General features: G+C 41.4%; 1 protein-coding gene across 1 annotated transcript in view; it reads right to left on the bottom strand.

Moving 5' to 3' along the window:
- The window catches only part of NTSR1 (neurotensin receptor 1), a 155,823-nt gene extending 139,163 nt beyond the window's left edge, over positions 1-16,660 (bottom strand). Inside the window, exon 1 of the mRNA XM_060771978.2 lies at positions 15,502-16,660. Coding sequence (XP_060627961.1) covers positions 15,502-16,197 — 696 coding nt within the window. The 5' untranslated portion in view covers positions 16,198-16,660. The remainder of the gene's footprint in view (positions 1-15,501) is intronic.
- Positions 16,661-18,130: the final 1,470 nt, after the last annotated feature.

The raw sequence follows: 18,130 nt of genomic DNA, 5'->3' as shown, positions 1-18,130 counted from the left end.
AACTGTTGCATATAATGCAACTGGAGCATTCATGGATTTTGATACCCGTAGGTACCAAACCACAGTGAATACCAAGACCCTGTTGTCTGGCAGAGAGAAGAGAAGGCTTTCCAACCTCTATTTAAAGATCTCCAAAGAAAGTGATACCTTCCAAGGCAATACACCCCACTGCAGGACAGTTCTTGTAGTCAAAAGACTCTCACTTGTATTTTGGTGAAACTATTTGTCTTGTAATTTGAATCTGTGTTGTAGTCCCTGGAGCAGGAGAAAACAAGCTAACTCCATCCTCATCATTAGATACCTTTGAGTATTTAAATATGGCTATCATATCACCTCTCAATTTTCTCCACATTTAAATATACCAAGCTCCCCAAGCCATTCGTTTGTAGGGTTTGGATTGCAGACCATCTTGGTTGAACATCTTTCAGCTTGTAAAGATCCTCCTTGAACTGTGTTACACTCCCCCTGAAGGTGCAGGTTTGCAGTTTGGGAGTGATCCTGGATTCATTGCTGAGTCTGGAACCCCAGGTTTCGGCGGTGCCCAGGGGAGCTTTTGCACAGTTAAAACTTGTGCACCAGCTGCGCCCATACCTTGGGAAGTCTGACTTGCCCACGATGGTCCATGCTCTGTTTACATACCGAATAGACTACTGCAACACACTCTACGTGGGGTTGCCTCTAAAGATTGCCCGAAAGCTCCATTTAGTCCAACGCTCAGTAGCTATGTTTCTCATGGGAGTGGGGTACAGGGAGCGCACAACACCCTTGTTGCACCAGCTCCACTGGCTGCCAATTAGCTTCTGAGCACAATTCAAAGTTCTGGTTTTAACTTATGAAACCCTACATGGCTCTGGCCCAGTTTACCTGTCCAAACGTATCTTCCCCTATAAACCATCAAGGACTTTAAGATCTTCCAGAGAGGCCCTGCTCTCGGTCCCACCACCTTCGCAGTCATGTTTGGTGGGGACGAGAGACAAGACCTTCCCTATGGTGACCCCACCAGCTAAAGAACTCTCTCCCCCGTAAGATTAGGTCTGCCCCCTCTCTTCTGTCCTTCAGGAAGCAGCTAAAATCCTGGCTTTGGAATCAGGCATTTGCTGATTGATAGGTTTTTTTTGTTGTGTCAGGAGTGACCTGAGAAACTGCAAGTCACTTCTGGTGTGAGAGAATTAGCCGTCTGCAAGGACGTTGCCTAGGTGACGCCCGGATGATTGTGATGTTTTATCATCCTTGTGAGAGGCTTCTCTCATGTCCTTGCATGAGGAGCTGGAGCTGATAGAGGGAGCTCATCCACCTCTCCGCGGATTCAAACCTGCGACCTGTCGGTCTTCAGTCCTGCCTGCACAGGGGTTTAACCCACTGCGCCACCGGGGGCTCCTTAGTGGAACTGCTTAAATAGGGGTGTTGTACGTTCTCTATAATTAGGTCCAGTTAGAAGCCTGTGTCATCCTTAAATACATAGTGGAAGGAGTGAGAGTCAGCCTTCTCTTGAAGTTCCCAAAATTCAAATAAACTCATATGATTGATGGATGATCTGGTATAGACTAAGAGTTATTTGACCACAACATTTTTGACTGAGTTGGAATGTTGTTTTTAATGTGATGAATTGTTTTTTATGTGTATTTTAGAATTTATTTATTGTGTATGTTGTTTTATGGCATTATTTATTGTATAGCATTGAATTTTGCTGTTAGCTGTTCTGAGTCCCTCCACGGAAGTAGAGAAGAACGAGATATAAAAGTTCTAAATAAATAAATAAATAAACACAGCAATCAGGGGGAATGTGACTAAAGCAGAATAAAGGGGGACTACTATTACTACTACTTGGAGCTGGGTGCTAACAATATTGCTGGCTGGCTGTTTTGGCTATTGCACAAAGACTATCACACATTCAAAGACAGAAAGGTAATAGAACAAAGGAGTGGAACCATATTGTACAGAACACATGACCAAGGCACATTTTTTTGGACGTGTCAGGAGCGACCCGAGAAACTGCAAGTCGCTTCTGTTGTGAGAGAATTGGCCATCTGCAAGGGTGTTGCCCAGGGGACGCCCGGATGATTTGATGTTTTATCATCCTTGTGGAAGGCTTCTCTCATGTCCCTGCATGAGGAGCTGGAGCTGATAGAGGGAGCTCATCCGCTTCTCCCCGGATTCGAACCTGCGACCTGTCGGTCTTCAGTCCTGCTGGCACAGGGGTTTAAACCACTGCGCCACCGGGGGCTCCACCAAGGCACATGATATGACATTGATGGGAACTATTGATTTAAAATTTCTAAAATCTTAAAACTGAGCAAACTGCAGTGCTCTGGACTCATGCAATGAGAACTGAAGCAAGGAAAGGCTTTTAGGAATCATGAAGGAAAGTCAATTTCTATCGGATGAGCATGAAATTAGACCACTAGGAACAGATTCAATTATTCTCTCAGGAATGAATGTCATTGCACTTCATTAGTTCACATTTTAACATAGTGAAAGCTCAACATGCATTGGTTCTTTCATGATCATTACTGGTGAGTTTCGCTCAAATAACATCTGATCAAAAGATTATTGCCAAACAAGTGAAAAATAGCAGACTCACAACTGTGATAATACAACACTGCTAGAAAGACCATCACACCCCCAAAAACCTTTATTTGGTTTCAATATCTGATTAATGTGAAATGTTATTTTTATTTTTAAAACTTATGTTTATTTACAGTGTATATTCATTCATCCATGTTTATCAGTGGTGGGCAAAGAATAGCTCTAGGGACCCGTTTGGCTTCCCAGGCTGTTTTTGTAATCCTTATTTCCCTCCAGACTTGTATTATTGTTTGCTTTCGTGGTATTTCTGACTTATAGTGCCTCCACAGAGAAACTCAGCATGCAGATTGGAAACTGCTGACATGCAAAATTTATAAATATGACCTGTTTTGTTTCCATACCTTTCTCATATTTATAAATATGTCCTGTTTTGTCGAAGGCTTTCATGGCCAGAATCACTGGGTTATTGTAGGTTTTTTCGGGCTATACGGCCATGGTCTAGAGGCATTCTCTCCTGACGTTTCACCTGCATCTATGGCAAGCATCCTCAGAGGTAGTGAGACCTCACTACCTCTGAGGATGCTTGCCATAGATGCAGGCGAAACGTCAGGAGAGAATGCCTCTAGACCATGGCCGTATAGCCCGAAAAAACCTACAGCAACATATGTCCTGTTTTGTTCCCATAACTTTCTCACTTTTCCACCTCTTTCTGGTTTGAGAAAAGTTTTTTTATGTCCCCAAGATCCTGAATCTTTAAAATGACACAAATGTGATTTGAGGCTATTAACATTTTGTGCTCTTTGATGAATTATTAGCTTTACGATACTTGAGCACATTTTAAAAAGGTCTTTGGGAGAGAGTTGCATTGCTTTTTATCCCAGAACGTTAGAAAGATGGTCTGTTGCCATAGAGAGGAAGTCTGGAAATGTAAACTGAGAAATGTAATTTTGAAACGGGAAGGAAAGAAGTAGGATGTGTGTTTAAGCCGACATTTCTTGATACTTTCCAAACATGGGAAAGTAGAACTCAAAGAAATGGCCAAGAATGGAGATTAAGGAAGCAGGTGATTCCTAATAGCTTTTCATTATAATATGATGCCAGATGCAGGAGGCTAGAGTAGCATCAGAGTTAGATGTTGACTGCTCCTCTTAGGATAAATTCTTAATCATGTTCCTTTAAATATTTATTATTTATTTACAGCTTTTATATTCCGCCCTTGTCAACCCGCAGGGGACTCAGGGCGGATTACAGTGTACACATATATGGCAAACATTCAATGCCAATTTTTGACATACAACAATTACAGACATAGACAGAGGCTATTTAACTTTTTCTGGCCACCAGGGGAGCTGTCGCTTTCATCGTCCATCTGTGACACTGATGAAGTACTTCCGCATTCCCCGCATGCTTTTGCTGGAGTGCTTTGCTGGAGTCTTTTTTATGGCCTCATAAATTAGTTAATTTAGCCTCCCCACACTTTAAGGGGGTACCTAATTTTCCTACTTGACAGATGCAACTGTTTTTCGGGTTGTAAAGGTCGACAACAGGCTACACAATTGGTTGGAAACCCACTCCAACCCGGGCTGGCTTCAAACTCATTACCTTTTTGGTCAGAGTGATCTTAATGCAACTGACATTCAGCCAGCTGCTCCACAATCCCGGTGCATCAATTACCCTACTTAAAGAAAGTAGGGTAATTGATGCATTCGGACAGAGTTGGGATCGAGCACCTATCCTATCTCCACAGGTTAGTCTGGTTCTCCTAAAGCAAGAAGTAACTTGTGAAAACCAAGGTATGTCATAGGCCCTGAACTTTCATTCTGCAGCTCTGCCATCTCTTCAGAGAACCTCCCTCTTATCTGTCCAGCGGTTCCTTTTTGCAGGGACACTCCCAGTTAATATTTTGCTGCATGATTTTCTCAGCTATTTCTAAAATGTTTTGGTTTTTCCTCCTCTTTCTACTTCCTTTCATCCTCACCTTATTTCAGTTACTACAATCTGAGTTCAAAGTGAAGAAGTACTATAATAACAGCATCAGCAGAAACAACAAGGAACTCAGGGCGGTTTACATGCATATAAAAAGGCAAACATTCAATGCCATAATTAAATCACACAATATCAAAAGATGAGAAATAAACATTAACAGACTTATTACAATTTATTTTTTTTATCATCATGTCAGGAGCGACTTGAGAAACTGCAAGTTGCTTCTGGTATGAGAGAATTGGCTGTCTGCAAGGACGTTGCCCAGGGGATGCCTGGATGATTTAATGTTTTTATCATCCTTGCGGGAGGCTTCTCTCACATCCCCGCATGAGGAGCTGGAGTTCATAGAGGGAATATTCCAGAGTGATGGTGCCACAGCTGTAAAGGCTCTGCATCTGGTTGCTGTTAGACGCAAGGTCTTGACACTGGGAATTTCCAATAGATCTTGGTCCTCAGAACGGAGGGATCTCTGGGGTTGGTAGGGGGTGAGGCGGTCCCTCAGGTACATCGGCCCCAGACCATGCAAGGCCTTAAAGGTGACTACCATCACTTTGAAAGTGATCCGGTGCTCAATTGGTAACCAATGCAGCTGTAGTAAGATTGGTGCTATGCTGCATTACAGCTGTCCTTTTGAGAGGGCAATCTTCTGTTTAGACAGTGTTCTGTTTAAACCACATAGAAGTGTCGGCTCCAGTTATTTTTGTAAGAGATAGAAATAAAATAAAGCTTCTTAGAAAAAATGAACCTGCACTCCTTGATTCAAAGTCAAATTTTACGTTTCCTCGTGACCCACCTCTGTCAAGCTGAGCTTTTATTTTATTGCCCCTTTCTTCGGATTTCACAATGCTATTGTCAAATTTGGTATTGATCCAATATCGATTTCAGGTTGCTAGTTGAGGTGTTCCTGACAAAGGCTGCCTTCTCTTAAGCTGAATCTTCCATGAGGTGCATAATAGCAGTAGGCATGGCCAACATCTCTCTCTCTCACACACACTCACACACACTCACCTTTTCTCTAGTTTCCCTTCCTGCAATTATCTTTTCAATTTCTCTATCTCTTTCTATTGCCTTCCACATTTCCTTTTCCCTTTCATCATCATCCCCATCTGCTTTTATGAGATGTCTGAACTGATCACTATAGGAGGACTTTTTAAATTAGATGAAGATGGCGTGAAATTGGTGAGTAGCTTTGCCAGATCTCAAGGACTCGAACTGATCCTCAATTTTCATAGCAAATCATCAGTGTGCAAATTCTCCAATTTTAGTAGGGTCAGCCCTGGGCCAGAGGAAAAGCCTCCGTGCAGATTTCCAGCACAGCAATTACAGCCGCTTGCTACAATCTCTAAGGCTTAATTGATTTGTTAATGCAACTTCTAAAGACACCCCAGAGGGACTGTGTGTTTATTTAGTTAGTTAGCGTCCTCCTTCAATTTCAGTCCTTGTCGTGTCAGAGCCCTTGACATCACTTTACTGTACGCTGCCATAGAAATGGAGAGAACCCATTACACCAAGGTTTTATCTGCCAATAACTTGGGATGGGAGAATCATGAGGAGGAGGAAGACTGGCAGTGGAATGCACATGGCATGATTTGATAGGAATTGTCATCAAATGCTGGTTTTTCTGTTTTATTATTTATTTATTTATTTATTAACTTTATTTGTACCCCGGTACCATCTCCCCAAGGGACTCGGTGCGGCTTACATGAGGCCGAGCCCAAACACAACAATAGAAGCAATAAAACATCAATACAAGCAATTAAAAACATAGACAATAAAATACACAACATTATCAATAAATTAATAAAAGCAACACATAATTAAAAAAGTGGGAAGGCCAAATGTAGAGTTAAAATTGGAAATAATGCTAGGCCATAAACGAAAGGTGATACTGATGTTTGTGGAGGGTATACGAGCAGACCTAAAGAAATGTAAAGTGCTTTAGAGGAAAAAGTGCTATAGGATCATAATTCCAGGAAGGCACACTGGAACAGCCACGTCTTCAAGCTCCTCCTGAAGACTGCCAGAGTTGGAGCCTGTCTGATATCTTTAGGGAGTGAGTTCCAGAGTCAAGGGGCCACCACCGAAAAGGCCCTCTCCCTCGTCCCCATCAAACGCACCTGTGATGCTGGTGGGATTGAGAGCAGGGCCTTTTCGGAGGATCGAAGGGATCGTGTGGGTTCGTATGCAGAGATGCGATCACTTAGGTAGGCAGGTCCCAAACTATTCAGGGCTTTATAGGTAAGAACCTGAACCTTGAATTGGGTCCAGTAGATGAATGGCAGCCAGTGGAGCTCCCTGTGCATGGGACGTTATTCATTCAATAAAGTCCCATGTCTCCTAGCCTAATGGCTGACCTCTCCATTCCTTATTCTGGTTTCTCACTTTTAATCTTTGCTTTTTATCTTTAATTTTCTCCAGAGGCTGCCTCAGGTGCTGGCTGTGCTTTGTATCTGAATGATGGCATTTTAATAAATATTGATAGCTTACTAGGATGTGAAACAATGGCTTCAAACTACAAGAAAGGAGATTCCACCTGAACATTAGGAATAACTTCCTAACTGTGAGAGCTTTTCAGCAGTGGAACTCTCTGCCCCAGAAAGTGGTGGAAGCTCCTTCTTTATATAGAGGGTGGATGGTCATCTGTAGGAGTGTTTTGAATATGATTTTCCTGCTTCTTGGCAGAGGATTGGGCTGGATGGCTCATGAGGTCTCTTCCAATTCTATGATTCTATTATTCTAATTTGAACTGTATTTCTACTGCTATTTACTATTGGATTTACTTGCATTTTTTTCAGGAAGCACAGAGGCAGGGAAAAAACTCCCTGAAGTACTCTTGCAAGGTCTTTTTTATTTCACTAGTTTAAACATACATGTTATAGTAGGATATTTTGGAGACCAGGAATTGAATCCCTGCTCAGCTGTGAAATCCACTGGGTGACCTGAGGCAGGTCACACTATCTCAGCCTCAGAGGGAAACAATAGCAATCCTCTTCTGAACAAATTTTTGCCATGAACACCTTGTAATAGGTTTACCTAGGTTTGCCATTGCTTTGAAATGACTTGGGGGCACACATCAAAAACAGCTATGTGAATAAAGGTCCTTGTGTAAATCTGCCATTACTGTTTTTCTTTATTAGATGGGAAATACACCTGGCTGTCCTCTTTATGAGTATAGGGAAAGTTTAAATCAAAGCCCTGTGGTGGTCTGTGTCAGGAACAACAGGAAAGTCATAATTTCTTAGAGCAGGAGCAGAAATCATTTAGCCCTGGAAACTAGGTCTTGCAACACCTAACATCCCCCTCTATAAATTATGTTATCCAGATCTGCTGGAAGATGAGGTCCACACAGTTCCTACCGTCATCATGGGCAAATCTGTTAGGAGCACCATATACATGATAAGCAACATGATTCTGCCTATGAAAAGTGCTCAGAAACTTCATTTGGTCCAAAGAGCAGCAGCCAGACTGCTAACTGGATTTCACTTTGTCTGGTTGTTAGCCAACTTGAGTCTCCAAGAAGAGAAAGATGGGGTATAAATAAAGTAAATAATAATAAACCACACTATTGAAAGGTATAGCTGTGGTAAGTTGTTTCAGAAAAGGAAGATATAAAGGAATCCTATAACTAGCATAAGCATCATCTGAGTGGACTGCAGCCTACAAAAGCTTGTGCTAAAAATGTATTTTCCTCAGCTTCAGAGGAACTACAATATTTCTCAGGACAAGATATAGTTGTGGATGTAGATTGTCTCAAACGTGAACAGGTTTTCCCTCCTCTTTCTTCTTTTACCATCTGATGTTTTCCTTCTATTCCCAACACCACTTCCCTTTCTTTCTCCCTCTCTTTTCCCTCCATCCAAAGTACTACCTACCATGAATTTGGGGCCATATCTGGCTTTAGAACTCCAGGCTGGAGAAAGAACAGCCAGGGGTCACATGTGGCATTTTTGAGGATCTCTGTGACCTTCTAAGGCTTCCTGTTGAAAGGGGCTGTGATATCAAAATCTCATCTAATTGGCCACACCAGTTCTGTCCAACATCTTTATTAATGGCTTGAATGAAGGTTTAGTGGGTGTGCTTATCAAATCTGTAGATGATACTAAATTAGGAGGGATAGCTAATACTCCTGAAGACAGGATCAGAATTCAAAATGACCTTAACAGATTAGAGTTCTAGGCCAAAACTAGCAAAATGAATTTCAAAAAGAAGAGATGTAAGATGCTAGACTTAGGCAGAAAAAAAATGAAATACAAAGATACAGGATGGGTGATGCTTGGCTTGACAACAGTCCATGTGAGAAAGATCTTGGAGTCTTGGTGGATGGCATGAGCCCATATTTGCTGCAGCAGCTGAAAAAGCCAATGGGATTTTGAGCTGTATCAAAAGGAGTATAGTATCAAGATCATGGAAAGTCATGGGGCCCTTCTATTCTGCTTTGGTCAGACTTCACCTGGAATTCTGTGTCCAAATTGGGGCATTACAATTTAATAGAGATATTGACAAGCTGGTAGGTGTCCAGAGGACAGCGACTACAATGATCAAAGGCTGGAGACCATGAATTCCTATGAGGAGCGTCTTAGAGATCTGGATATGTTTAGCCTGCAGAAGAGAAGGTTGAGAGGAGACATGATAGCCATACGTAAGTATTTGAAAGAATGACATAAGTCAGAGGGAGGAGGCTTGTTTTCTGCTGCCCTGGAAACTAGGACTTGGAGCAATGGGTTGAAATTATAGGCAAGGAGTTTCCACCTGAACATTAGGAAGAATTTCCTACTGTAAGTGCTGTTCAACAGTGGAACTTTCTGTCTCAGTGTGTGTTGGAGGCTCCTTCCTTGGAGGCTTTTAAACAGAGGGTGGAGGGCCATCTGTCAGGATACATTTATTATGCTTTCCTGCATGGAAGGGGGTTGAACTAGATTGCCCCCTGTAGTCTATAATCATCATCATCATCCATCATCATCATCTTTATTTATACCCCGCCCCCACCTCCCTAACGGGGACTCAGAGTGGCTTACATGGGGCCAAGCCCGAATAACAACTTCAATATAAAAATACAAATTGCAATAAAATAAACAACATAACATTAAAGTGTAAAACTTCAAAACATATAAAACAATATACACAGAACATAGAAACCAAACATAATGACAGAGAGCGGGCCTCATGTACATAAAATGATTTAAAAACTCTGGGTGAGATAAGGGGGCAGAACTAATTGTAAGGGAGAACTCATGGAGAGACAGGAAAATAAACAAACCTTCGTACATGGGAGGGAAACTCCTGGGACAAGAACGTTGAGGGAGCAATAGCATAAAATTATGTGGCTACACTCTGAAAGCGCAATGGCAGAGCCAGGTCTTGAGACTCTTTTAAAAGGTTCCTTCCAACTCTATCATTCTATGACTATTAAAACACACCAGATACACTTCTGCTTACTTTAGCTGTAAAGTAGAGATGCAAAAATCCCAGATATATTTCTTTTTGCCTTGCAGAGTGTGGGTGTTTTATCTTGGCACCCCTATCCCCAGTTACCATGGAATAAGCAAAACCACCAGCCTGCCTGAGGATGGGAAACAAAGCCATCAACAAAGAAAACCAACCAATAGTTCAACAGGTTTTTATGGGAGCAATCAAATATATGCACTCAAATATTTTTTCTGAAATACCATAGGAGGAAATGACCAAATGTATAGGCGCTAGGTATACTCCCACTTGTTTTTGAAGCCTAGGACAGGCAGTGGTGAGACTGACATATTATCACCTTAGCTCCCCTAGGAGAACAATCAAAGCAAGCACTTGCTAACCTTGCAGTCAATAAACAAGTGCTTCAGGAGGACTATCTTGTGCTAGCAGCTCAGGTGTAATACCCACTGATCTATAAAAAGGCACATACAGTAACCCTAGGCTGGCCATTATGACTCTAATAAGGTGTTTGTTTATCCACATCTAAATGGGGGACAGGAATTTGCAAGTGTATGCAAACACATGTCTAGCATCTTCCCAGAACTTTACATGTTGAGCCTATATAGATGTCTATGATCATATTTAGATCATGTCTGGGAGTCCAGATCTTGCATTCCTTTATTTCAGGAGCTTTGTTATTATAATCAATGAAATGTGACTACAGAGCTCAACATGCAAAAATCTGGGAAGTTGCTATATGTACAAAGATCTGCAAAGATAGGCCTTAGCTATACATCCATAGTCATGTACCTGATGTAGATTTATGACTATTTCCAGTTATCTCTCAGGACCTTTCTACTTTGCACATATAATACAGTTTCTGAATCCAGATTATCTGCTTTGAACTGGAATATATATGGCAGTGTATACACCTATAATCAGGGCCTTTTCTGTGGCGGCCCCCCGACTTTGGAACGCCCTCCCAAAAGATCTCAGACAGGCCCCCACTCTAGCCGTTTTCAGAAGGAATTTAAAAACTTGGCTGTTCCGTTGTGCCTTCCCAGACTAGGAATCCCCACCCCAAGTCCTAGTAGCACCTTAGCATAACTAATTGTCGCTGCACACCGCACTTTTTATCCTACGTGCCTCCTGCCATTTCAGCACTTTTAACCTTGTACCCCAGTGCGCAGGCCGAACCAGTTTTTAATAATGTCCTGATGTATTGCCATTGTCGTTATTTTGCTTATTGTTTGATTTGCTTAGCTATTGTGGTGTTATGTTATTTTGCTTATTGTGTGATTTGCTTTGTTATTGTGATGTTACGTTCTCTATTGTATTGTGTTTGAGGCTTCGGCCTGTGTAAGCCGCATCGAGTCCTCCGGGAGATGCTAGCGGGGTACAAATAAAGTTAATAATAATAATAATAATAATAATAATCTGGATTATATGGCAATGTAGATCCAGTCTAACCCACTTCACAGGGTTGTAAGATAAAAATGTAGATGGATATTATACATGTTGTCTTGAGCTCTTTGAAAGAAAGACAGACTATAAATATATTTCCTGAAAGCAACAATCAGCTCTGAAGATCAGTACCTTAGATTTTAGGGTGTGTGTATTTTAAAGTCATTTTTCTTCTCTTCTCCCATCTCTGTCTATCCTGACAGTGAAAATGCCAACCTTCCTAATGTGATCTCAAGCAATTTAGTTCCTTCTTTTCAAAACATTTTTCATGTGACCTACATTTTGGTGGGAATATTGTTTTATTGGTTTCTTTTGAATCCTTCACCTTGCTTGATGCCTTGGACCTGGGTATATAAGGAGAAAAAAAAGGATATTTTCTTTCTCACAGAACTCTTGATATTTTGTTAAATTTTATTGAATCCTGTGTGTTACTTTTAACTCTAGGCAGGGTTCCAGTATCTTAAGGGTTGAACCCTCTTCTCCAATCCTTGGGGTGATTCCATAGTATTTAGCCATGGTAGTTAAAATAGTATCAAAGTACAATTAATTTTATGGTGTAGAAGCACCTAGACTCATAGAGCTGAAGGTATTCTAAGGGACACCTAGTCTAAACATCTGCTATTGCCTCCGGGTAGCATAGAACCTATTGGTCATTACCTTTGAGAGCTGGGCATTCAATATCTTTTTAAAATCTCCAGTAAAAGAGAACACAGTCAGGCAGAGGTTGGATGCACACCTCTCAGGGATACACCTGTGGTCCATTTGTTGATATCTTACAACATCCAATAGTCCTAACCTGTTAGATCTAACTCAAGTAGACTAAACTGTTGATTGTTGAATTAACAGGAAGGTAAATCCTGTTGATTCACTAGATCAACTTTAGTGTGAACTTCACAACAGAATTCAAGTTACCATGATTTGATAAAATGCTACTTTTGGAGAGAATGATTATTTTCCCACCCGTTCAGTTTAAAAGACAGTGCTTCTTGTCTTGACACTGATATTGATTTATGTGTGTGCCTTAAAGTCAGCTGTTAACTTGTGGCAACCCCATGAATTTCATAGGGTTTTCTTAGACAAGAATATTCAGAGGAAGTTCGGCTAGTTCTTTCTATAGCCCACAGAACCTGATATTCAGTGGCAATCTCTCATCCAAATACTATCCAGAGCTGACCCTGCTTAACTTCCAAGATAGGCTTTGTACTTCAATTCATGTTTCAGTAAATGTTAATGATACAAACTAACTTCCTCTAAATTGTTTGCTCCATTCTAGACTGTCATCCAAATATTTCTCTCCGCTTGTAAAGTCCCCCTGAAACCAATTCAATCACAGAATCTGAATAGAACAAAACTCTCTTAGATGCAAGAACTCATGCTCAATTGCTTTCTGAATGGTGCTCCATGTTTCCTCTTCTATATTAGTTCATCTTCTCAACATTGCAGAGATTATTACAGATCCATGAAATGTATTTGCTTTGACAACCAGATTGTTTCAGAAATATGTGCACTACACCTTGAGAAACCTGGGATGTAAAACTGGAGTCACACATCATTGAAACCAATAGTGAGGAAGTGCCAAGGGTTGGGGGCTCTACCTAAGGCAAATCCAGATCAAGGTAGGGATAACCAGTGTTAGTGACTCCACTCCAGGCTTTGGGTGGCTTGAAAAGAGCTTTTCAAGGTGCTGAATTTGAGAATGGTGTTCAGCACCTTGGATACTTCCTTAAAAGCAACTAGAAGCATTGAGTGGATTCACTACGCTGTGGAGAGCATCCTGCTATAACTATCTGTCATAAGAGCATCAAAAATTCAAACAAGTGGCAATAGTTTCAACCATGACTAAATATGCAAAGATTTCAAACTCAGATTCAAAAGTGTTAAGGCTTTAAAGGCATGAGCCTCAACAGACACATTTCTTGGTTTTGAATTATCAGGAATTCAATTAAAAAAGAAACCCCTTGCACATTTCATGTGACTATGAAAAAGTGGATTAAATTCATGTTTATTTTGTAAAGAGATACAAATGGTTTCCCTTTCCTCAGGTCAGAATTTAGAGCCATAATCATGTGGACAGTTACTTAGGAATACATGTTACAGCATTTTCTGGAACTTAACTTCTGAGTAAAATTGATGTGGATTCTGCAATCCTTTGCACAATTTGAAATGAGCACAATGTGAATTTCCTTCCAAATACATTTTTGGGTATTTGGATGCCTGAAGTTTGAATTCAGGTAAGTGGATATCATTCTTTCTACATATGCTTTTACCTGTCTAAAGAGAACTTTCACTTAGACTGAAAAAACTTGCTTGAGTTTATGTATATGACACCCCTAGGAACATGCACAAAAAATAAAAATACTATTAAGCTGTCTGTCTGCTGTCTATCTATCTATCTATCTATCTATCTATCTATCTATCTATCTATGCAGGAGATATTGTTGGCAGTTTTCAGAGAGGAGATGCATCAATTTGCCTTACCAAACCTGGGTACTTTGGATGGGCAATAGCTTGTATTGCTACCAAGGATGGTTGTAAGAGAAAGAAATAATAGGCAAGTTGCCCCATCCACATTATAATAGGTTTGTCTTCATTCACCTTGGCTTGTTTTATGCAAAGGAACTATGCATGTCTTGCAACAGCATAAAGATGCTAAAAATGGTTCATTTCTGTTCTGGTGTAAGGTATTGAAGATTAACAGGGGCATCCTCCAAGAGCATCATTGTCCCCCAATTCAGTATCCCAAATTCAACAGGCTGAAGTATCATGAAACTGAACCAACGAGAAGAAGTTCATGATACTGTTTCTCCCTAAATTACTGAGTCAGTTTATTGAATTCATCATTTAATCATTGTTTCTTCCCAACTCCAATTGCCAAGAGAGAATGTGCCAATAAAAAATATCACAAGCAGCTTGAATTTTATGTATCACAAGTAAATGTTGCCCCCCTCCCTTTCTTTCTTGCGCAAAGAAATATTAATTATGAATTCATATTCAAAAATATAACTACAAATTTTTGGGCTTCTTTTACACCTGTGAGCACAACATGAGTCTTAGAAGCAGGACAAGTGTACATATGAATATTCTGTACATGTGCAGAAAAACGATGAAATGCGACACCGAGTGCAATTCCAGTGTGTGTGTGTGTGTGTGTGTGTCAGTTTCAGCATTCAGTTTTGTTTTAATGCACACTTCTAGCTCCTGTGATGGGGAAGAAACACTTGCAATGCTTGCTGTCAAACTGAAGAACGCAGCTGAATTTCTGCAAAGATTTCCAGTTCCGTTTTCTAATTGGAAGTCTTTGTCAGAATTCATCTGGGTTCTTGAGCGTTTCTCAAAGCATTGAAAGAAGATCTTTCCAGTCTATAATTCCCTGCTTATTCAGGAATGGGAGTTGAATACATTGCACAGCAAAGTAAAAATTGCAGAATCAATTATGTAAAATAAAGGAAGTCATGCAAATTGCTTTGCTTTGAGTAATCTATACCATTCCCATGGTTCAGATTTGTGTAGTGCAGAAATTTTATTTGACTAGAGCTGATAACCTTCTGTCCAGTTTGTGATCTGATGCTTATGATCATCTCCTACATTATTCAAAGCTACAAACCTAGGATTTGAACTGAGAGCATGCTGCATACAAACCGAAGCCAAATTGGGAACTCTCACCATCGTAGGTCTGTGATCCACGTGCTTTCAAGCATGTTCATCACAGTACATGCACACCTCCCATTTACCTTAAGTAAACACTTAAAGAAAAACTCTAGACAGTCTGCTCACAAGCCTGCCTGAAAGAATATTTATATAAACACAAACAATTATTTCACAAAGTTCATTGAGCTTGCATGGGTCTTTTGGGAGTAGCAGCATGCAATGACTTCGGATAGTAGAGCAACACGAGGAAATGAGCGTGCTCTAGAGAGTATCTGTCATCTGCTGTGACAGGGGAAAGCTTATGGCTTTATAGGAAAATGAGCGTCTGCTTGCAATGTTTTCTTTCTATCTTTTTTTTAGCCTCTAACTAATCTCTGATCTCTAGGTATTAAACGTAGCTAGAGCTGGGTGCAGTTTTGTAAAGCTGCCAGCCGCAGCAACAACACAAATCAAAACAGGCACAGAGACACTGACCTGGATGACAACTTTCAGAGTGGAAGCTTCCACTATCTGGGTGCAGATGAACGAGTCTGGATCTTGGGGTACCTTGTACACCTGTCCCATGGTCACAATCATCGGAATAGCCAGCAGAAACGAAGCCACCCAAATGCAGCTGATGAATTTTTTGGTCCTGCTTCGGGACATGATGCTCTTGGCTTTGAAAGGGTGGCAAATAGCCATGTACCTTTCAACGCTAAGGCTGGCAATGTTGAGAGCTGTGGCATAGGTACAGGCATCCCTCAGGAAGTAGTAGCCCTTGCAGATGTCATTGCCAAAAGCCCAAGGGTGATGTACCCAGATGAAGTTGTACAGTTCGATGGGCATGCAGAGGAGGAAGATGAGCAAGTCGGAGAATGCCAGGCTGGCCAGGTGATAATGCACAGTGCTTTGAAGGTTCTGCAAGGACTTCTTCCGCACCAAGGTGTAGGCAGTGATGGAGTTGCCGATGGTCCCCACCAAGAAGAGCACCAAGTAGATGATGGTGACCATGACTTTGGAGTAGATGTCTGTGTTCACGTCCAGATCCTCCTCGTTGGGCATCCGGGACCCAGACTCTGAACTATTGGAGACATTCCCGGAGGTAGGCAGAGCTGAGCCGGTAGGCTGCAAGTGAAACTGACCCATAAGGTATCCCAGCTGGTACAGCGATGAAGTTGTGTTAAGGTGCATGTCGTTCTTCTTGCTGGAGTGAAGGCTGATCCCAAGGCTGCTGAAGGTGCTCACTTAAGGATGCTTGAGTCCCAGCTGGTACCCAGCACCAAGGAAGGCTTGTCTTGAAAAGGTTGCGTCCGTGCCGAGGGTGTGACTGGCACGTTGCAGCTGGGCAGAGCGAGTACAAAGCTGCTACTAAAAACACAAAGTGGAAACTTGCCTCATGTTGATGCGAGGGAGAGGAGGAGCCTGATCGATGTATATAAGAGAAGGGGGAGAGGGAGAGAGAGAGGCAGAAGAGAGCAATTTTAAACAGCCCTGGCACCGAGACAGTGCCAGAAATAGTGTGCAGCCGTGTTTTCAGTGGTAAGCACAGCTCAAGGCAGCAAGCCGCTCCTGTGTCTTTCCCGGCGACTCTCCTCTCCCCCATCCCTTGCTCTTTGTGCGTGCCTCATTCTTTAGACTCCTGCACTCTCCAGATGTGAATAGCGCTAATGTGGTTTAGCAGGACAATAATCTCTCCCTCTCTCTCCTGTTGTTCCCCAGGGATGAGGGGGGTAAGCAGACCAGAATCAACTATTCCCCCATCGTATATACATCATGCACCTCTATTATACAAATAGTCCATATTTTCTGTGCTTCCTCAACCCTCCTCAACCCTTCCAAATTGGAATTTTTTGTCTACAAAATGCTCTAATAATTTCCTTCTTACATGCCAACATTTGCAGTAATTGGAGAATCAGATACCACAAAGAGTGGGATAAATTTAGATTGGCTTCTTCCTTATTTTGGCTTCAAATGTGCAGCAAAGAGCAGCTTCTGTTCTGTCCGGGATTTAATATTGTTTAAAGTCCTGTCGCCCTTTACTTTTACTGCCATTCTTAAGTTTTACTGCACACTTCTGTTTCATTTTCATTTGTTTTCACTCTCTGTTTTATGTGACGGTTTTAATGATTTTATTGTACATTGTCTTCAATGCCTTCTGGGAAGCGGGTGCAATGTATACATTTCGTAGCTTCAAAATGTTTATGCATGAGATCTTGACGTCTGGAACTTCTATATTTTTTTCCACAAGGAATCAAGAATGGAAGTAGAATGATGTAGTAATGGATGTCAATAAATATTCTCTTTGAAAATACAGTGGATGATGGTTTTTGTCATCATTTTCACACTACAATCTGAGAGCACTATGATTCTGCCTTACCTGATACAGTTCTGTCTTATGGAATTTAGGGATTTTTATCTTAGGGAGAAATATTTAGAATTTTCTGGAAGAGAGTTCTAGTGACTCATTCAACTACAAACCCCAGGATTCCATAGAATGTGGTGATAGTAGGATGCTACAGTTGTATAATGCTATAATGGTCCAATGTGATAGGTCACCTGCAGGGAACTGTAGCAATGTACTCACTAAGAGATTGAAATGAGAATCAATAAATCTTCAGATTAAATCATGCACCTGCCATGAGCTCACCAGGAATGCTCAGTAAAGCCACTATAATCTCCTCGCCACCATGCAGACTCTCTTTCTCTCTCTCTCGGTCATGCACACAACCTTTTACACACACACTAGGCACACAACAGCCTGCATCCTACTCCATGTGGGCAGAGCACAGCACTCCATCCATTCAATTCCATGCCCTTTGCTTCCAAGCTCCTTGGGTATCTTGCCGTGGCTATTTACCTGCCCAAAGCAGGCTGCAAGGTGACCAGGCATTACATGGTTGAGGTTCAGCAGCCAAAGTTATTGCAACACATGATGGTGACTTACAGGAGATCTTCTAGGAAAGTGATACCATATCTCTTGCTTCACCTATAGTTCTGTCATCTGGGTGCCTCTCACTGCCCAAGAACTTGAAAACTCCTCTCTCTCTCTCTCTCTCTCTGGACAATGTGTAAAGAGGTACAGAATACACTACTCAAGGATATAGACCTGCATTATCTAGGTTTA

Source organism: Anolis sagrei, chromosome 4, assembly GCF_037176765.1.
Source record: "Anolis sagrei isolate rAnoSag1 chromosome 4, rAnoSag1.mat, whole genome shotgun sequence".
In the NCBI taxonomy this organism is placed as follows: Eukaryota; Metazoa; Chordata; class Lepidosauria; order Squamata; family Dactyloidae; genus Anolis; species Anolis sagrei.
This window is presented reverse-complemented; position numbering and strand designations above follow the sequence as displayed.